Below are 22,857 nucleotides of genomic sequence, written 5' to 3'. Positions count from 1 at the left end.
TACAGTCACAAACTAGTTTACACTGCGGTGGGCAAGTAATGCATTCGGTGTACAGCCGAACACCAGGTAATACCGGTAACACCGACTACCACAGCAAGCCTAACTGTTATGAAAAATGTTGTTTTGGTTTGCTAGTTTTTAGTTAGTTGCTCCACAAAACTGACTTCAGATTCTTGCTGCATCCCCCCCTTGGCCTGATTTTCTTAAGATTAGCCCTGATGAACTATGTTTTACCGGTTCTTTCTGAGGGATGTTTATTTTAGAGTAAAGACTGTCTGGTTCTGTCCTGGCGTACGTTTGTTAAACGTCCATGATGCTTTGCTTTTTATATTTGCCATCTTAATATAGTCTAGGAAAGTTAAAATAAAACATTTGAGTTTTTAATTTTTTTTTTTGCATTTCTGTGCTAGCTTAGGTCAGGCTAGCATTCGTAGCCATTAGGCATGCTAGTGTTGAATTGTATTAAATAGCAAAGCACTTGTTCATTGAAGACGTGATCTGACAGGACAAACTCATGAACCTGCTGCTTTCATCTTCATTCTCTGAGTCTACTCTTGGCTAAATGGATTCTCATTGATCAAGTCTTCCGTCGTTTTATCCTCTTTAGTTTCTGGTGTTTCCCAGACTATATTGTGGTTTGCTATAATATATGTGTGTGTATCTGTTTAAAGAGAGAGAAACCATTGTTTTAGTTCTATTATTGTTTCCTTGCTAAGTGCCTTTATGACTTGTCTGCTCAGCTATAGCATGTTATGTGGGTATTTTATCGTCATTTTATAAGGTCATTGTTCACTCAGAGCCATTATTTACTCACCCTCATGTCATTTTTAAACCCATATAGTTTGCTTTTTGTGGATGAAACTTTCCTTTTTCTTGGGATTATTCTCTTTCTTGCAGTGGTATGATAATTTATAAAACTCTATCCTCCTCCTGTTGACCTCCTCCTCCTCTCTCTCTCTGGCTCCATTACTCAGATGCCTCCTCCAGGTCTTGGGCATATTGAAGATATAACGACATAATTGCTGTCGTATACCATTAGAGCATCCGGCCCTGAGTGACAGATGGATATTACTGAGCAATTACAGAGGAGCTCCGGGTCCTCCCTAACCTGTCCTGTGTTGATATTCTGATTGTCTAAACATTCCTGTGTTCTCCTTGTTTTTCCTGTCTCTGAAAGTCTTGTGATTTTCAGAAATCGAAAGTTACCTTAGAGACCAACTTTAGCAAAATGTCAAAATTTTTAAAGCTTTTAAATAATTTATACAATTTATACATAATTTATACATATGGGTTAAAACTACACAGATCTGCTGCTCATACACACACACATACACACACACACACACACACACACACACACATACAGTATATATATATATGTATATATGTGGCCCTGAACCACAAAACCAGTCATAAGGGTAATTTTGAATTTGAATTTTTAAATTGAGATTTATACATAAATAAGCTTTCCATTGATGTTTGGTTTGTTAGGATAGGACAATATTTGGCCGAGATACAACTATTTGGAATCTGAGGGTGCAAAAAAATCTAAATATTGAGAAAATCGCCTTTAAAGTTGTCCAAATGAAGTTCTTAGCAATGCATATTACTAATCAGAAATTAAGTTTTAATATATTTGCAGTAGGAAATGTACAACATTTCTTCATGGAACATGATCTTTACTTAATATCCTAATGATTTTTGGCATAAAAGAAAAATCAATAATTTTGACCCATACAATGTATTTTTGGCTATTGCTACAAATATATCCCAGCGACTCAAGACTGGGTTTGTGGTCCAGGGTCACGCATATATATATATACAGCATGTGAGAGGGCAGCTCTAAGATCTTCCTGTGCTGAAGTCCGTAACTAAGTCGACTAATTTTTGGTCAAAAATTAGTTATTTATAATTTTTGGGACCTTAAAGACCTCCTTTATCATGTGGATAAGTATCTTCAGTCAGTTTAGTTTTTTTTTTTTGAGAAAATAATGGGTTGTCTTAACATTAACTTTGAAAAGCCAAAGAGAAACCAAGGCAGAACACTATATAACACCAGTTACTGTGCTTTGACTTTGTTTTGGGACACTCAAATTGAGTTACGGTACTCTGGTTTTGTTTAGCCGTGCGTCAATATGAAGTTACTGTGCCGGCCTGGAGTTACATGGTATTCTGCTTTTGTTTTTACTCTCCATTAAAATCTGCCACATTTAAATTACAGTGTACCCTGTGTACTTTCATACATCTGTCACTGAAGCACTTTACTGGACAAACGAATCGGATAGACCGCGATCTCAAACTGCTACATATAACAAAGGACTGTAAACAAGCAAAGACTAGATAACTTGGCAGCAATAGTAAAATCGTAAATAATCTTTAAAGGCTTTTTTTTTCTTTTTAGAATGCAGATTATTCACTCAGTGCCGGCCTGTCAGTCTGGGGCTTCCCACTTCTAGTTGCACGCATGTGGACTCAAATGACGTGACAGTGTAGCATGCAGCATGATCACACATAAAATCAGTAACAGTTAGTTACAATTAAATCCATATCCTACCTTTTTTTTGTAACCCGATAAAATCCATGGCAATAAACGTCATTGGAGATTTTTCATCCAAAAGCATTTCGAGCATTATTCCTACTTGCTGGCGTTCACATTAATTCACAAGTCGTCCTTTTAGGCTTGGCTATTTTTATTCAGTCCAATGTAAAAGCAATTAGACTATGTCTTGCATCCTTTTATGTTAGTAAACACTGCAAATACATTAGTTGCAAAACGGTCTTCACTCACATGTTTAGCTTTTTGTCTAGTTGTTATGGTCAGAAAACAATGAATACAGTCTCATTACTATATGTTGAGATAGACCATGATCACTAGATTTTATACTGGTGTTACTATAATGATTTTGTAAATGGTGCTCAGCAACATGATTAATTATTCATATTTCCTCATGAGCTGATTCGTTACACAAGTATTGATAATGTGGAAGTTACTGACTTTTGCCTTGGCATGACTTCTCACTTTTTGCAGACAATGCAAAGGCAGAGTATAAACTGTGCAAGATTGTTATTGTATTTAGTTCTTTGCTTTGCAAGAAGATCAACCATTATTTTGGCATTTAGAAATACAAGCATTGCTCTTGACAGTCATTCATATAGGAGGGTGACAGCAAGTTGTTCCCTGTGCATAGAAAATAATGTTTTATCTGTGATCTGAGCAGCATACCTGTGCTTTTGAGTTTGTTTATAGTGGACTGAAGAAGTCAAACACTGAGTGAGATTTAAAAGCTCTCAAGAGGTTTATTAGGGGCTTTATTGTTTTTCTGTACTCGGTGGAGACTGGGCTAATTTACCGCTATGCTGCTGCTCGTGGATGAATATGTTGGTACGCATCCAATTGAAGAAACGCTGACCAGTCCAGCAGCATTGTAACTGCCCACACAAACTCTGTGGTTTGTGACTTTTCTTTTGTCTTCTTTTATTCTTTGTCTTTTTTTGAAATCCCTACTCTTCATTAAAGTCAACATGAAGTCAAATTTGACCTTATTAACTTTACCCAGTGCTTGTTATTTCAAAGGAAAATTACTTTTATTTCTTTTTAAAGTTATTAGTTAATGCTAACTTGACTCTGTGGTTATAAACACTGCTTCATGTTACTGTTCTTTCTGTGACACATAGTGATCTTAAAGTTGATAAAATATTAAAATGCCAACTGCTAACACCAAAAAAAAAATGGCATAGAGATCAGTCAAATCAGTTTTGTGGTTGATTTTATGCTTGCATAAGATTATCTTTAAAAAGATAAAATTGCATATTTGTAGCCATTAGAACGGTTCTGTGATCTAAATGCTGTTTAACTATAGGAAACATTCCTAGATAAGGATTTGGACACCAAACAAACAACACAGGTAATTTAGTTGATAGATATGCGAAATAACTTTGCAAACTAGCATTTCCCTACCTTAAAAGTTTGTAGAAATTTAAGAAAAGATGATGTTTTAGTTTCATGAACTTTCATTTCTAAATGAAAGTAAAGGCTTTTCCTGGGTTATAACTGACGAAAACAAAAGGAAGTCAGGAAGCCATTAAGGTTTGATTCAGAGCCATGTTTAAATGCTTTTATATTAATATTATTGATGGATCATTCTCAAAATAAAAACGGGAATGTGTTTTAAATGGATAGAAAAAAATAATGTTTATTTATTTATTTATTGTTTATTTTAGTTTACTTTAATTTACTGTATTTTTTTTTTTAATTCTTAAATACTGATGTTACATACATAAAGCAACAAGTTAACAGACTTGATACACAGTGAAAGTTGTACATAAAAGGATACATACAAATACATATTGTTAATGTACTATATTAAATTGTATGTTAAATGTTAATGTAGTAACGTGCATATACTGACATTTTGAGTTGTGCACGTTTGGAAAAATTTGAATACATAAAATACATAAATATAAAATATATTGGTAACACTTTATAATAAGGTTCATTAGTTAACTACGTTAGTTAACATTAACAAAGATGAATAAATGCTGTAGAAGTATTGTTCATGCTTAGTTCATGTTAATTTCAACATTTACTAATGCATTATTAAAATCAAAAGTTGTGCTTGTTAACATTGTTAGTTCATGTTAATTCACAGTGTATTAACTAATGTACAACTGTATTTTCATTAACTAACATGAAACCTTGCTGTAAAGTGTTACCAAAATATCATACACCCTCATTAAAACTTTCAGCCAGTTTTGCAGTCCACAACACCCTCTTTTCTCTCTTTCCTCACCTGACTTTACCTACTTTATGCTGGTGAGGTGAAACATGTCTACAAGCAACAAAAAGTCATTTTGTGTTTGACTGCTCTGTCTTTGACGAAACAGTGACTCATTTAGGCAGATCAGGTAAATGCTATTGAAAGGGACATTGAGACACATTCATACACACGTGCTGCAGATATTAGAGCCATGGGAGTGTGTTTGATGGGTTAACAGCAGTCATGGTGCTGAGTGTATTTCTAAACCATCCCCTACCAAATTCATCCTGATTTCTGTTTTTACAGCCCACATTAGTGTTGGAAGATATGCTTCATAGTCATATCGTCCTATCACCAGCCTGTGAGATCGCTGATATACAATATTATCATGCTAGTTTATTTATTTATTTACATGGTTTCATAAACGGAGAGTGAACCAGCTCCAGGGTAAGGCTAAAAGCAGCCTAATGTTAGTGTGAACTGCACATTATATATTTTTAGTAATGTAGCATATGATTTTCTTGTCATAAAATATTTTTAATATGACTGAATGTGTATTTAACGTGATAACAATTTAATAAATAAAATTGTTAGTTACTAATCGTAATGCTTATATTTCCTCAGTTATTCAAACAGCAGCGACAGAAAACTAGCAAAGAACATCATCACTGACTTCAGTCAAGTGCGAGTTTAAAGGGTTAGGGTCCTCAAACGTTCAGCCAGATCTGAATGGGATCTCAAAGAAATAAAATGAGTCTTAAAATGAGCAGAGCCGAATGAGGTAAAAGTGCGATAACTATTTTAACATGATATGCACAACCCATTTTCCTTCCAAAATATGACATGATTAAAAATGACATGTGATGTTCTATGGGGAAAAAAATGTTGATTTGATTTTTATGATTTGATAGTGACTGGGACATTAGAGGCTGTAGATCAAGTTCACCTTGAGCTTTTGCATCTATGTCTGTAGTTATTTTATTTTGTTTTTATGTTATTTTATTTTACTTTATTCTTTCTTTTTTTATTTGTTATTTTATTTTGTTTTCATTTATTTCATTTTTTATATTTAATTTATTTAGTTTATTTGATTTGATTTAATATTTTTATTTTATTTATTAGATTTTTTTTTCATAGACATTCTTATTACTAGTTTCCATGTCAGTGGGGTCCAGCATTATTTAGACTATAACATTCTTCAAAATACATTGTTTTTGTGTTCCACAGAAGAAAGAAATGGCAACAGGTTTGACGTGACATGAGGTTGATTAAATGAAAGTAGAAAAATTGGGTCAGTTTTGATTTCACATTGACTTTAAAGCCTTGATCTGTTTGGAGAACCTTCTCAGTGCTTTTGAAGGAGGTAGAAAATAATCTACTATTACTTTAAAGAACCAAGGAGGACTAATTTATACTGATATGAGTGTTTTAATCTCCAAAGAACCATATACAGCCAAAACTGGATAAACAGCAGCTTGTTTGCTTTGACCTTTATTTTTAATAGTGTAGGTTAATTCCCTCACAGCTGAAGATTCATATGCCAACCCTGCTGTCATTCTGCTCGAATGAGACCCCTCACATTCAGACCGCTTATTGCCTTTAAATAGTTTAACTCCCCTCGCCTGTTTCTCTTCTCTGCTTAAGTGGGTTAGGCTAATTTAATTCTACTTGACTACTGCTGTCAGATTGTCGTACGTCCTTATTTTGTCCTTGTGAGCATTGGTACGCTACTGTTTCGTCTCATGTGTAACATTGATGAATTGAGCTAATGTCTTACCTGAAAGATACCTTTAATCACATTTGTCTGGATTCTCTTCACAGTGACTCATGAGTGTCAGGGCTCTTTTGTACAGATACGACCCCATTGGGTTCTTTAAGAGAATCTGGATTGTGCCATTAATCACATTTTCATGCAAATAATAGTTTATGGCTTTTATTAAATGGTAGCCAGAGCAAAATGACTAAAGACAGTGTATATACGGTAAGAAAATAATTTTTTCTTAATTTTTTTTATTTAAATGTTTAAGTATAATCAACTTGGTTAAAATTATATTAAACAGACTTAAAAAAATAGGTTGAATCTTATATATGACTGACTATGAAAAAAGTTGAAATTCATCAACATTTCTGTGAGTTTTGATGAGTTAAAGTAATGTAAAAACATAAGTTTCCATGGCTTACTGATCATATATCTATGGGAGCTATATGCCTTGATTTCAAGCGTTGCTGCTTTCCAAAATATCTTGATGATGTTATACGGGACTGTGCACTTGCAATGCATTGGCCAAGGATCTGAGTGTGATCTGACTGTCTTAATACAGGTTGAATCCAGCTACAGAGACAATCACTCATGTCTCCCCTGGGTCTCAGCAGTATCTCATGTCACTAGTGGCTTTTCTTGTGGTCTGAGGCCATTCAAAAGAATTGATTCGAGCCAATAAGAGTCATCTTTATGTTTCTCAACATCGAAGATGGCCAGGTGGCACAAGAAATACTTTGAACTCTGGCTAAAAACGCAGTAACAATGAGGGGCCTCCCTTGGAGCTCTGGAGCCTTTCAGCGTAGATTAGGCCGTCCTGGGACAAACGGCGGATCACAGAACGATGTTATAAATGGATGTGGAGATTGGCACAACCTAAGTGGTATTGTGACAGGCAGCATGTCTACTCTCACAGTGAGCTGAAGAAAAAGAAAGAGAGTAGACACTATTGTCTCCTCGCTGTTCTGTTGCCTTTGTGGGACGCTGTTTTAGGGGAAAGAAATGGAAAGGAGCTGGAGGCTTTGGGAAGGTGACACTAAAGCTGCAGCATGTCTGGGCACAGCACTCTTTGTTTGCCTGTCTGTGTGAGTCAGAATTGCACCATATTTTTCTGTTTGTATCATATACTTGTGTACCACAACATTGTATATTTGAGTGTGTGGTTTGTATGAGTCACAAAGTGAGTCACGTCTTTGGTACTTTTTAATATTCAGACAGTTTCGGTGTCAAATGCGACATTAACTCAAAGAAATCATCTCAAGCATGTTATATGCTTAAAGGGGCCTATTATGTTTTTTCACTTTTAGTTAGTTTGTAATGTTGCTGTTTGAACTTTGTAACTTTGCAGATCTGTTTTATGCTCAAAGTCCACTTCAAAAGGAGATATTTTATTGAACACAAATCACTTTTCAAAAACTACAACAAATGACTCGTTTGGACTACAACGCATATTTTCCGGGATTTGTGATATCACAAATACCGACGAATGGGACGAGACCTGGTTGAGCTGCACTAGAGAAGGCAACGAGGGTTATCACTACGTCTGAGTCACGCTAGCTTTCCTAAGGCAGACAAACTTAGAGTGGTTACAATTATCCGGGTTTAAGTCGCGCTCAAATTGATTTGATATTGATGCACGCAATATTTAAACTGAAGCTCACAGGCAGCTATGGTAAGGGGCATGACATTTCCCGACCAGGCGCCAATCACAACACACACTGGCCCATCTAACCAATCACAGCACATTTCGTATTTCAGAAGGCGGGCCTTCATTTGATACAGGAACTATTCGAGCCATTCATGCCAGACTGGGGAGAGAGGTGTTGTAATATTGTAAAATATGTGAACAATAATATGTTTTTTGAACAACCTAGTATGAGAGCCTGTTCTAGTACACCCCCAAAACAAAATCAAGACTTTGTAAAAGAGCATAATAGGACCCCTTTAAGTTTTGATACACTGGTACACTTTTAAGCCATGTCGGTATACGGTATACTAAGTCTGTTATTTGTTGTTGACTAGTATTTTCTATGCATTGGCAAATCTAACATGGAATAATGATGACATGGTAATTGTGTGCTATTTGCATACCATACATGATACATTTTATTGTGTTTAATACTGTATTATTATACTATCATTTTAGGCGATTGACCAAAGCATATATTATATTATATTACATAATTATATTAATATTTAATATTTTTATTATTTTAAATTATATTACAATATATTTTTGTTGCAAAAATATATGCAGGATAATCAGGTGAATTAAATACTTAATAAATATTTTTTTTTCATTTACCATGGATGTGTGTATATGTGTGTATATATATGTATATACTGAACAAAATTATAAACGCAACACTTTTGTAATCAAGTCCAATCAGTATAATCAAACACAGCTGGACTCAAATGAAGGTGTAGAACCATCTCAAGGATGATCAGAAGAAATGAACAGCACCTGAGTTAAATATATGAGTGTCACAGCAAAGGGTCTGAATACTTAGGACCATGTAATATTTCAGTTTTTCTTTTTTAATAAATCTGCAAAAATGTCAACAATTCTGTGTTTTTCTGTCAATATGGGGTGCTGTGTGTACGTTAATGAGGAAAAAAATTAACTGAAATGAAATGGCTGAATGGCTGCAATATAACAAAGAGTGAAAAATTTAAGGGGGTCTGAATACTTTCCGTACCCACTGTATATATATATATATATATATATATATTGTAAGTAATGGTGGGTGAAATATTATATTATATTATATTATATAAAACATATATTTATGCCTTTTTTTGGAACAATCTGGAATAAAATACTTAAAATCAAAGGCGCTACATCTTATCTGAAATTGATGGATGTAAACCAAATGATACAATTTGACCGTCAAACAGTACATACAGTCGTACTGTTGAGACCATGCCATGTAATGCCCAAAAATCATGGCATTTCCATGGCACCGTAGTGGTTTAATAAACACACAAACTCCTACAGCAGATCACACACATCCACACGAGGAGATATATGGATCTGACTGTGCTTTGATTAGTATGAGCAATGTGCTTCATATGGGGGAGATTTTCTGCTTTATTTTTCAAACATGTTTTGACAATACTTCCACAATACGATTATTTTTATATTATTTTTTCCAGCAATCCCATTGTAAGCAGAAGTTGTCAGAAATTAAGCTCGCTTATCGAATTTCACTCGCTGCACAATCATGCCATTGATAGCTGTGAATTCCCCTCCCATCAGATGTCAAACCAAATAAGTATGAGACTAATTCACTCGTTTAACTCTTTTACTCCCTTTATTCATTAGAACATGTTCTGTTTTGTTTCTAAACAGTGCATGAGGTGTGAGATCTGTAGGAAAGAAGCACCACAGTTTTAGGAGACTCCTAAGGAAATTGATGCTTGAAGTAATAGTTCACCCAAAAATGAAAATTTGTTGTTAATTTACTCAGCCTCAGGCCATCCAAATTATTACCTGTGGCTCTATGAAGTGAATCGATCGGTCTATCTAAGATTATTTTCCGTGAACTGGTTCTTTTGAACAGGTTCAATGAACTGGTTCAAATAACCGATTCACCAGTTAATTTAATAACACAATGACGTAACGTATATGCAATAATATTATTAAAGGTGACATATCATGAAAATCTGACTTTTCCAGGTTTGAAGTGCTATAATCAGGTCCCCGGGGCATTTACCAACCAAGGAAACGTGAAAAAGGTTAACCCAGTAACTTTGTTTTGGCAAGCCTTTTTCTGCAAGCGTCTGAAAAAACGAGCGTGTCTGATTTCGCTCCCCTAGTGACATTGCAAAGGTATCTCATTATAATATTAACGCCCCTTAATCTGTAAGTTTCCACCCACGGAGCCATCATTTTGATTTTGCAAGCGACAACGATGCACCAGCTCTAATGCCATGTTGAAAGTTTGAGCAAAACATGCTAACTGTTCTGCTTTTGGCTGCACAGACGAGCACAGAGCACTATTTAGAGTCCCAGCCTCAGAGGAGACAAAAACAACAGTGGATTTATTTATTGTATATTGCTGCTGCCACACAGATCTAAAACCTTCACAGACATAACTGACTGTTTTTGTAACTTGTGTGTGTTTTTAACGTAAACTTGTGTGTGAATGAGAACTTAGTTTAGTACTCACATGCTGTGACAGCCGCTTTCTGTCCGTGTGCTTCGGATGTGTGCGCTCAGAAAACCCTATATCAGAAGTGTAAACTAATATGGTTTAAAACGCATAATTTCAGCACGATAAACATGATAATCAGAACCAAAACAGATGTTTTTTAGCAGGTACGAGCTGTAATGGCGCAGCTCTATTCTGGAAAAGGGGGCGGGGAGCAGCAGTTCATTTGCATTTAAAGGGACAGGCACGAAAAACAGCTTGTTTCTGCTTCCACTCAAAATAGGCATTTTCAAAATGATATAATAAATGATCTGTTGGGTATTTTGAGCTGAAACTTCACAGACACATTCTGGGGATATATGAGACTTATATTACATATTGTAAAAAGGGGCATAATATGTCTCCTTTATAGCACACAATAATAATGTGAAAACACGTTGATGTTTTACATGTTTAAAGCATATAAAGTGAATAAACTCTTAACCAACCCAACTTTTTACATAACCCATGAGAAACCATAAAATGTGAATTTCATCCCTTCATTCAAGTGCTTGTTTCATGCATGCATTTATCACCAGCTCATCAGTCTTCAGTTAGAGCAGTGGGTTCCCAAACTGGGGGGGTGCGACAAAAGGCTGAGGGATAGTGTCCAGTCAGCAGATTATTTTGCAAAATAAACCTCTGCAGGGTGATAAAGACTACACTGCGTAATTTGCAGGCACTTGCCTGATAAGTAAATAATTGAACGCAAAATATTAATTTGACATTTTAATTACCTCAATATGACTTGCTGTACCTGCTTGAGCACTCCGTTATCAGTTGTAGCAGTTGTGGTTGTATCAATAACAGACCACTAGAAGGCGTGATTGAAAAATCAGAGTTGTATTGCAGGGAGCCATGTAGAAATATAAATGAACGATGCAAGGTTCTGCCAAAGCCACTAGAAGGCAAGCCTGCAACCTTTAGCCAAAAAAAGTGTAACGGCTAATGCTAATGCTTCCGCTTTGCCAGTACGTGGGGAAAGGAGACCAGAGGTCGTTTTTTTTTTAATGGATGTCAATGGAGGAGAGGCTTCACTACGCTGAATAAAGAGCTTTTTAAATGAAACAGCTTATCTTTTAATGAATCGACAGCCTATTGGCTAATCTTCAATGTGTTTTACACTAAACAATACTTTTGGATTGAACTAAACATACCAAAACAACGTGTCTACACCAGACGCGAGCGGCGCAACGTGACCAAAGCAAATAGAACCCAGTGATGTTCTCTGCTGTGGATGCGGCATGTTGCGACACGACAAATCCATGATAGTAAACTGATGCCCCATTCTATTTCTGATGAACTCCAGCGCTCTGACACAAAGGACAATTTCAAATATTCATAAGAGAATCGTGGCATATCTCGCCCTCAGATTCACCAGTATGAAGGTGGGTAATGAAGCCAAACAAGTTAAGACGGCAAGTAGGCTAGTTAAGTAGTACTATGTTAATCACAATATTTCAAATCATATATATAATTTAGCAATTTAAGGTCATGTGTGAGAGGGTGCAATATTCATAAGAGAATCATGAAAAAATAGTTTCCTCAAAAATATGAAGCAGCACAACTGTTTATAGCATTAAAATAATCAAAAATGGTTACTGACCAGAAAATCAGCATATTAGAATGATTTCTGAAGAATCATGTGACACTGGAGTACTGGAGACTGGAGTAATGATGCTAACTAACCTGTGCCAGCTTGAGCCATAAACCATTTCAGACGGTTCAGACTGATTTGATGAACTGGTTCAGAAGAATGATTCGTTCATGAACCGGACATCACTCCGCACCATTTGCCTGAGCTGGCAATGGACTACAGGTAATAATGTTGTAAATAATGTTGAGTTTCTTGCACAGGCCGATCATTTCACTTCATAAGACCTCAATATATCATCAGGAGCCACAGTTATCAATTTTGTCTGGCCTGTTTTTTGACTCTGAAGTGACGGTAGCCAGTGACTTGCATTTTATGAATCACCAAGGACCACGGTTTCAGCAAAATAAATAAATTAATGAATCAATAAAATTCTGTTCTACTGAAGAAAAAAAGGTATCTACATCTTGGATGGCAATTAACAGCACATTTTCATTATAGGGTGAACTATTCTTTTAATGAAATGAACTTAAAATGGGAACACTTAAGTCACCTGAGTAAAGAAAGAGCATCATCAGACCAATGAAATGTTGGTTAGGTGTGTGTGTTTGTGTGTGGGTGCATTGATGGCTTGGTGCCCGGTTTTGCTGGTGGGCGAGAGCAGCAGTGAGTTGTGACCTCATAACACTGCACTCACTGGCCACTAATTGGTGCCACACCGCTGATCTGTTATGATGGGAGAATATCAATACTGACAATGATTCGATGCGCTTGTGTGGGCAGATGTGAATTAGAGGAGCTTCTTTCTCACCAAGAATGGCTTGTTGGTGTCTGTGATGAATGTTGGAGATCATGTTTGGATTTTGCCTTTGATGGAAAGGAACATTTCACCCAAAAATGAAAACTGTCATCATTTGCTTAATCTCATGTCAATCAAAATCCATATGAAACATCTTGTGCGCTTAATTCCAAGTCTTCCAAAGCCATACAGTAGATTTGTGTGAGGAAAGTGTTTTCTTTTTTTTTTGGTGCAATTATTGCTTTAATGTCTGTCTTGAAATAATGGCCTTTTTAACTACAAAGGGTCAGTAGAGTCATGTAGACAAAATATTTAATAATTCTTGGAAACATGGTTTAAACAAAACCCACTTCAAAGTTTTATTTGTAAATATTGTATATGACATTAGTCCTCATATAAATAACCACATTAGGCAAATATTTATGAAATGTAACTCAGGGGATGTTTTAAGTTCAAGTCTTAATGTGCAGGATAACTAAAAGCATATATATATATATAATTTCATATAACTCACAGGGGATGTTAAAGTCTTAATGTGAAGGATAACTAAAACCATCTGTGGGATTTTTTTTACTTGTTTTATGGTGTGTCTGATCGGTAAAGCTACTATTTGAGGAATCATTCATGTCTGGAGCATAAAATTGTGAGTTTTGCACCACAATTTAATACTTAGGGTTAGAGATTTGAGAACAAAATATCCTTGTTCATGTGCAAGCACATGTAACTCCCCCTGGTGGACAGATGTTTATTTCTAATATTTTAACAAATAATTAAATAAAAAATTTTTTTTTTTAATTTAATTTTTTTTTTTTATTATTAAACATTTTATATGAATTAAAATATATTTAAAACATGCAATTTTATATTAATGTTTTAAGTTCTAAATTATTTATTCTAAAAAACATGTATGCTTGTTTTTCTATTCTGCATTTCAGTATTTTTGTACTGAAACATTTCGGTGAACTGAACTATGGGACACTGACTTGTGATACTATTAGTGATTGAATCATTTGCTTTGCCGTTTTATTTGAACATCTTCTCTAATACATTTATATTAGGACATCTTTATTAAATCAAAAATAATAATTTAACTTTTCTTAAGATATGCGAAGTGAAATTAATTAATTCATTTATTTTAGTTTTTAGGTGTCATTATCAAATAGGTTAGTATTTGTGAATTTTAGTTTAATTAGTTTATTATTATATTTTCTTTAATTCTAGGTTAATACAGTTCTGGCTAACTTGTTGTGCTACTTAGTCCAAGACTATTCAAGTTTAAATACATACAATATATATTTAAAAAATATTATTTGTAAATCATTTTTAATTATTATTTGGTAAAAAAAAACTATTCTTAGAACATGTATACTTCTTTCTGTTTTTTTTTTTTTTTAAATCCTTCAGCTTCTTCATAATGATCTGTTTTGGTGAACTGAACTCTGTAACACTGACATGTGATCCTACCAGGGGTTGAATCATTCGCTTTGCCCACAGCTTCACTTATTGCAAATCATGCCTCATATAAATCAGACACTGATGTAACACAGCTTATGAAAGCACCTGTCCCACACGTAACCCTAGCCCCTATAAAAGCACCAACATGCACGCTATCCGCTGTATTTAATAGGGGTGAAAGGTACCAGCATTTCATCATCAGACATGTGAGTTCTTCACTACAGTCCAAATAAAACCCATGCCACCTTTCTGTTATCCCGTTCTTTTTACACTTCAGTTAGGATGGCGTAATCCCAGCCAGCAGTGTTGATGTTTGCAGAGGTCAAGAAGGAAACTCTGTTCCAAGAGCTTCTCCTCTGCAGTCGAACCCTTGTGAGAGAAGCAAACAGAAATGCTGCCAGTGAACAAGTGTTGGTCCAACTCAAACAAACGTAGCAGTCAAGCCATACAAAGCTGCTTCTTTCTTCACACTAGAGCTCTGGTTTCAGGTCAGGCGATTACAGAAGCATCTTTAGTGACGCCTCGTTAATCAGACCATCATGAAGCCGACTGGTGTATGCCATAAGCTTGGCTGTGCTAGAATGGGTTGATGAGACATATTTAGTGAATTCATTCTAAGCACAATTAGAACTTTTGTAGTTGTAAAGGATAATTTTACAATGTTAAATCTGACCTCTTAAAATAGAGTTTGGTTCCAAAACGACGATGACTGCCATTTAAAAAAAATAATAATTTTTGGCGTTACTGCCAAAATCAGTATTGTATCTAGTCGGTATTGAAAAGTCATTTTTTTAATTTTACGCAAAATGCGATATCCGCCGAGTTATTCTGTCATGTTTTCTCCCTTTCTTTCCAAACCGCAACAAACGCCAGTCTCCCTTCTCTGCAGAATGAGATACATCCACTCAACCAATCACAGCGCACCATTCCACACATTGTAAACAGTAGTGGTGATGCTTTGAATACACCCGGCATCCTGGTTTTCCTCATCTACTTTGTACTTTGTGATCAACAAACAAACAAAAAAATGTATAATTTTGACGGCATTGATGAACCTGTGGTGGTTTCTACGGTGGGGAAGAAACGTAAGCCATCGAAATCTAATCATGCTTGTTCTCACACGACAGCATCAAACTGTCACACTGACACATTGACCCCATGGGATCTTTTGAAAAACCTTCAATTGTTTTACTCAGTCAACGAAAACTGAGCAGGACCAAGCCATTTTACAGCTGATCGCAGTCAAAAAAGTTCAGCGACAGATCGCTGTATAAACGCCTCTCAGTTCAAACGGCAGCACAATCATCTCTTTCTCTTTACTACTAGTTTTAACGCGAAATAAACATGAATGAACATCTCACGCCTCATGTAATTGCTCAATCAGCGTTTCAACCACGGAAAGGCAATAAAACAGCTTATAAACAAAATGTAATGTACACTCTAAAAAATGCTGGATTGTTTCAACCCAAATTTTGGTCAAATATGGACTAACCCAAATTTTGGGTTAAAAATTTAATGTAAAAATTTAACCCAACAGCTGGGTTAGTCCATATTTGACCCAAAGTTGGGTTGAAACAACCCAGCATTTTTTTAGAGTGTAGCATTTCACTTACCTCAGGAAGTTATCAGTGTCCACAGCTTGTTAGTTCGCTATAAATAAAGTGCAGAGAAGAGCATTTCACAAAATATTAGACTATATACTAATTTTATTTTACTTCACCTGTAAGTGATGTCTTAATTATTTAATGTTTAAATAAATCTGTTATGAAACGAGTTATGAGAGGCACTGTGTAAATTAATGTATTTCAACAACAAAATATAATTTTTATAATTTAGAAGTTAATAAAAAAAAAACTGCATTATGTGCAATTTACATGTTTGCATACATTTTTTTTTTAAGTTGAGTGTTGCTTGTTATATTTAAAAATAAATAGTAATTCAATTTAAGTTAGGGGTCTGTTGTTAACTGTAAACTTATAGTAGGCCTAATTTTAAAGGGCTCACTGTAGTTTAGAGCATAAGCCGAGGTAGATTTTTATCCCTAAGAAAATTGGAATTCTAACTGAATTTATTTAAAGAAAGAGCAATTCTCTTTCAAAAGAAAACTTGCCCTTTCAAAAGAGCAAGTTTTTCCCCCTGCTGTACCGAAATTGTACTGAACCGTGGCATCAAAACCGAGGTACGTACTGAACCGTCATGCTTGTGTACCATTACACCCCTAGTTTTTATAATAAATCTTTGAAAATCAAAATCTGGATTTTAATTGTTAATGTTATTATAACCTAAAGATGCTAGGTGAAAGTTTGAAACAGAAAATAGTGGTTTTCATCTTGCCACTTTCTTGGTAAAGAAAACACATCTTTACTCAAATTAATCAAAATTGATTAATTAATCTTCATATACCCATCTATTTTAATATTGTACATATAATAAAATGTCCATAAAGACTCATATTTTACTTGAAAAGAGACATGTCCATTGAATAACTATATAATCTACACAAGCCATTGTGCTTGGTTCACGATCATTGCCTCAAGTTAAAGGGATAGTTCACCCAAAAATGAAAATTTTATGTTTATCTGCATACCCCCAGGGCATCCAAGATGTAGGTGACTTTGTTTCTTCAGTAGAACACATTTGATGATTTTTAAGTCCAACCGTTGCAGTCTATCAGTCTTATAATGCATGGCAATGATAACAACATCTATGAGTGTAAAAAAACTTGCACAGACAAATCCAAATTAAACCCTACGGCTCATGACGACACATTGATGTCCTAAGACGCAAAACGATCGGTTTGTGCCAGAAACTGAACAGTATTTAAATAATTTTTTACCTCTAATACACCACTATGACCAACTGTCTTTGGGCGCACGCACAGCTTCTGGTGCGTGAGGTGTGTACGCGCTTTTTACAGGGTTTAATTTGGATTTGTCTGTGCATGTTTTTTTTTACTCTCATAGATTTTCATTTTTGGGTGAACTATCCCTTTAAACTGCATTGTTTCAGTTACCTTCTGTGTGAAACTATGAAATAACAAACAGGGAAAACAATAAAAGGCATGACTTAAATCGCATCTAGATAGCCAACTCCGTCCAAGTTCCATGATCCATATACAGTATATATATATATATATATATATATATATATATATTTATTTTCTTCATTTGACTGCCTTGTGAAATTATTTTTTGTAAAGATAAAATCGAATTTACTTTCATCTCAGAAGAGATATCCAATCACATGAGGCTAAACTATATAAAAACCATACTGATTCGCAAAAATCAAAAGTGGGAGGGTATTTTGCAATATAAATGTAACTTATTTTTAATATGTTGAAGTAGGCTTCTTCCCTGGCTAACTTGAGGGGGGCTGCGCACCCCAGCGCCCCCTATTGACCAGCCACCACTGATCGTGGTACAAATGCGTATCGAACAGTATATATATTATTTTTAATGTAATTTTTTCAGGATGAATTGTGAGTTTTGGCCTGTCTAATTTGGGCCAATAAAAAGTTTACTTCCCCTCTACAATGAATCTATAATAAGAAATTTTTATTAAATCAAAAAGTTAAAGTATTTCAGAATGATAATTAATTTCAAAGTGTGTGTGTGTGTTTATTTATTTATTTTAGTTTTTCAGGTGTCATTACCAAACAGGTTTGTATTGGTGAATTTTAATTTAATGCATAAACATTTTCATGTGGACAGGTGTCTTTTATACTGATGACAAGTTCAAACAGATGCCATTAATACAGGTAACGAGTGGAGGACAGAGGAGCCTCTTAAAGAAGAAGTTACAGGTCTGTGAGAGCCAGAAATCTAGCTTGTTTGTAGGTGACCAAATACTTATTTTACCGAGGAGTTTACCAATTAATTCTTTAAAAATCCTACAATGTGATTTTCTGGATTTTTTTTCTAATTTTGTGTCTCATAGTTGAGGTATACCTATGATGAAAATTACAGGCCTCTCTCATCTTTTTAAATGGGAGAACTTGCACAATTGGTGGCTGACTAAATACTTTTTTGCCCCACTGTATGCTTTGCTTAAATTTTAATTTGATACATTTGAAGTTCGATTTTTTTTGTTAACTTGTAGCGTTAGCACAATGTTATTTTTGTATTTTAAAATTTATAATGATTATTGTAAAAACAATATTAGTTTTTTTATTTTAACATTTATAATACAAATACTTATTATTTCACACATTGTTACCATTAGCGATTCTCAACAATTGCATGTACATAAGCATAGCTATTTGATATTACAGCGGCACCCCCCCACCAGCACAACTCGAGACCACCGCAGAAACCTACTAGTCCTGCGAGCTGTGCCATGCCATGCCTCATAGCTGAATTAAATAATATGCTGTCATGGCTAAGTGGATTACTTAGCATTATTGAAAATGAGTAATGCTGCAATTATGCGTCGAGGGATGAGAATGGGGTCTGGGAAAGTCTTTTATCAGCCAGCCAGATTCATGTGAGAGGGAGGAGCTGCACCAAATAGGATGAAATGCATTCCTTATTTTGCTACGATGGACAAAGATGTCAGGCGAAACAGCTGCAAGAACAATGCGTCTCAGATGGGGCAGTACGTCACTACAGCTAATTGAATGTTGTAGAACGTGTATGCGTATCTGAAAGTGGTTGACTGGAGTTATTTAAATTAAGAGTTGTAAAACAAGTAAAAAAAAAACACAACAAGGCTTATTTCGACATTAAAGTCAACAAATCAAAATTAACCCTGTTTACTGTCTTAATGCACATTCCTTGTCTTATTGTGAACCATTTGTTTTGCACATTATACTATAGACAAAAAAACAAGTTTGTCTTTGTAATTACTTATTATATAATTGATTTTTTTTATAATAATAACAATAGTAAACTTTTGAATAATTCTAAAATAAAAATATATATTTTTAACTTTTTATACTTTAACTTACTTAACAACCTTCATAATAATAATAATAATAATAAATCTAGCTCAAATTTTGCTCAAAGTGTTCATGTACTTCAACTGAAAACAAGTAAAAATACCATATAAATGCATGATTAAATATTAAACACTGCAAAAAATGGCTTATCTTACTTAGTACTTTTGTCTTGTTTCTAGTCAAAATATCTACAAATTCTTAAATTAAGATACTTTTACTAGATAAGCCAAACAACTTAAGATATTTATTCTTAAATAATAGTCTTAAAACTAAATTAAGTGCATTTAGCTTAAAACAAGTAAATTTATCTGCCAGTTGGGTAAGTAAGTAAAATACTCTTGTTTTAAGAATATTTTACTTACACCACTGGCAGATAATTTTACTTGTTTTAAGCAAAATGGACTTAATTTAGTTTTTCCCCCCTGGAAAAAAGACTAAATATCTTAAGTCGTTTTGCTTATCTAGTAAAAATATCTTGATTTAAGAATGTTTTTGCAGTGAACCCAATTTATAATGTTAAAATAAGATTACAAAATGCATAACAACAATGTAAATTAAAACCAAAGACAACTTAAAGGGATAATTCACCCAAAAATGAAAATGTGATGTTTATCTGTTTACTCCCAGGGCATCCAAGATGTAGGTGGCTTTGTTTCTTCAGTAGAACACAAACGAAGATTTTTAACACAAACCGTTGCAGTCTGTCAGTCTTATAATGGAGGTGAATGGAATCAATTTTTTTGAGAGTAAAAAAAACCATACACAAACAAAACCAAATTAAACTCTGCGGCTCGTGACGATACATTGATGTGTAAAGACACAAAACGATCGGTCCGTGCAAGAAACTGAACAGTATTTATATAGTTTTTTTTTTACCTCTGATTCACGCAATGTCCGAACTGTTCTGAGCGGTGGCGCGTCCTCCTGAGCGCATTCTCAACAGCAGGCACGTGATGTGTCTTCTTCTTCTTGCTTTATGGCAGATCGCAGACTTATAAGTGCATTACTGCCACCTATCTCTCAAGTGGAACATTGACACTCCTAATTGAGATTGTAGATTGAGTGTCAATGGTCGAACTGTCGGACATTGCGTGAATCAGAGGTAAAAAAAACTATATAAATACTGTTCAGTTTCTTGCACAGACTGATCGTTTTGTGTCTCTACACATCAATGTATCGTCACGAGCCGCAGGGTTTAATTTGGTTTTGTTTGTGTATGTTTTTTTTGACTCTCAAAGCCGTGATTCCCATTCACCTCTATTATAAGACTGACAGACTGCAATGGTTTGTGTTAAAAATCTCCGTTTGTGTTCTACTGAAGAAACAAAGTCAACTACATCTTGGATGCCCTGGGGGTAAGCAGATAAACATCACATTTTCATTTTTGGGTGAACTATCCCTTTAATACATCTAATGCATAGAAGTGTATTTATTCATTTATTTATGGTAAAAAGCTGAAATTTTTTTTTAATTTTTTTTAGATTTCTTTTTAAAACATTTAGCTTGCTGGCGTCCTTATCTGTGTTGACTGTCTGATTTTACAGATTCCTCTTATTTAGCTGTATTTGGATTTTTCATAAATCAAGCATACAAATCAAGTCTCCTCCTATATTTTACACATGTAAATGCATCAGATTACTGAGGTAAAATAAGTTATACATTTTGCTTTGTTGACTTTAAATGTTATAAAACAGGTTGCTGAACAAAGACAAAGCAATAACTGTGCTCATCTCTTTTGTAGCATTTATTTCCTTTGACATTAAACCACAGGCTTGATCTTCAGTAGCCTATTTGACTGTTCTTTTAAGAGCTCACATGCTGTTTGTAAATAAAAATCAAGTTTCCACCTGATTTTGTGGTATTTACGAAATTTCTTTGTTGTTTGAGTGTCCTTGTCATAGTAGCATTAACCTACCCATTTTTACGAGGCCTTACAAACATCACATCAGCTGTCTGTATGAAAGCTCGGGGTAAAGATATTTGGTGTCTTTGCTGTGGTTGTGCCCTTTATCTGATGAACAATGCATTAGGGCAGCTAATGCAGTATTCATGCACCCGTTTGAGCATTGATGCATTGTTCTTCTATTAAAGGCCACATGTAAAGATCAGTCCAGTTTGGGACATGCACTCTTTATTGGAAGATTAAAAAAGCACTCGACAAAATGCATCTCTAGCATTAAGAGGCAGAAATACAAGAACCCAGGCTGTTTTTTTTTTATGATAATTTGCAACAATAGAACAAGCAATGCAACTATGCCAACTCCATTTCATGCATCATTGTTTTAAAGGAATAGTTTATCCAAAAATCGCCCTCGGGCCATCCAAGATGTAGATTAATTTGTTTCTTTTAATTCTAAATTTAGCATTACATCACTTGCTCACCAATGGATCCTCTGTAGTGAATGGGTGCCGTCAGAATGAGTCTAAACAGCTGATACAAATATTACAATAATAATCAACAAAAAATCCACACAACTCCAGTCCATCAACTGACATCTTGTGAAGTGAAAAGCTGCATGTTTGTAAGAAACAAATCTAAAATGTAACTTCTAGCCAAAATACGAGTCCATAATCAGTAATAATGCTTCCTTCAGTGAAAAAGTCTCTTTCATTAAGACCCTAAATAATCATATCAACTTGTGGAAAATGGGCATCCTATGACCCCTTTAAAGTCTACCCACATATTTGTTTAGAACTGTTTTGGACTGTTTTCGCTTGTAAACAGTGCTTGATCTGTACGTATTTATCTCCTGATTCGGATGAGAGGATCCATTGGTGAGCAAGTCATGTAATGAAAAATTTCTCCAAATCTGTTCCAGTGAAGAAAAAAAAAACTCATCTACATCTTGGATGGCCTGAGTGTGAGTAATTTTTCTGCAAATTTTTATTTTTGGGTGAACTATTCATTTAAGTAATTAGGTATGCTGTCAGTTACAGTTAGTACAGTTACAGTTGCTTGGAGGATTCTCTTCAAACCGGTCCATCAATGACTACATTCAGAATATAGCATGTCTTCTCCCTTCATCATCAACACACACATTATTTCCTCCTACCTTGTTTGATAACTGTCAACAAAGGCACATAATGCAGAGGAAGGTTAAACTCACACACAATCATCACGTTTCTTCTCGATCTGCCCCCATTTGTGGTTTGAAATTTGTATAACTCCAGATGCCTGTCAAAACCATCAAGGGGTTTTTAATGACCCTTGAAACCTCAGTAAAGTGAGTGCGTCGTATAAAGCCTCTGATGTTTGTTAGTTTTTGATTCATAAAATACAAGCTCTAAGACAGTCAGTGAGTCTGTCTCAGAAAAACTGGGATGATTGAAGTTCTGCCGATAAAAAAAAAAAAATAATAATAAA

General features: G+C 34.8%; 1 protein-coding gene across 1 annotated transcript in view; it reads left to right on the top strand.

Annotated features, from left to right (window-relative positions):
• The first annotated feature begins 38 nt into the window (after nt 1–38).
• Nucleotides 39–22,857, top strand: part of LOC107553999 (glypican-5-like) — a 257,910-nt gene continuing 235,091 nt past the window's right edge. Inside the window, exon 1 of the mRNA XM_016236357.1 lies at nt 39–66. Coding sequence (XP_016091843.1) covers nt 39–66 — 28 coding nt within the window. The remainder of the gene's footprint in view (nt 67–22,857) is intronic.

Source organism: Sinocyclocheilus grahami, unplaced genomic scaffold (assembly GCF_001515645.1).
Source record: "Sinocyclocheilus grahami isolate Dianchi unplaced genomic scaffold, SAMN03320097.WGS_v1.1 scaffold488.1, whole genome shotgun sequence".
NCBI classification, from domain to species: Eukaryota; Metazoa; Chordata; class Actinopteri; order Cypriniformes; family Cyprinidae; genus Sinocyclocheilus; species Sinocyclocheilus grahami.
Note: the sequence above shows the minus strand (reverse complement) of the source record. Positions and strands in the feature narration are given on the sequence as shown.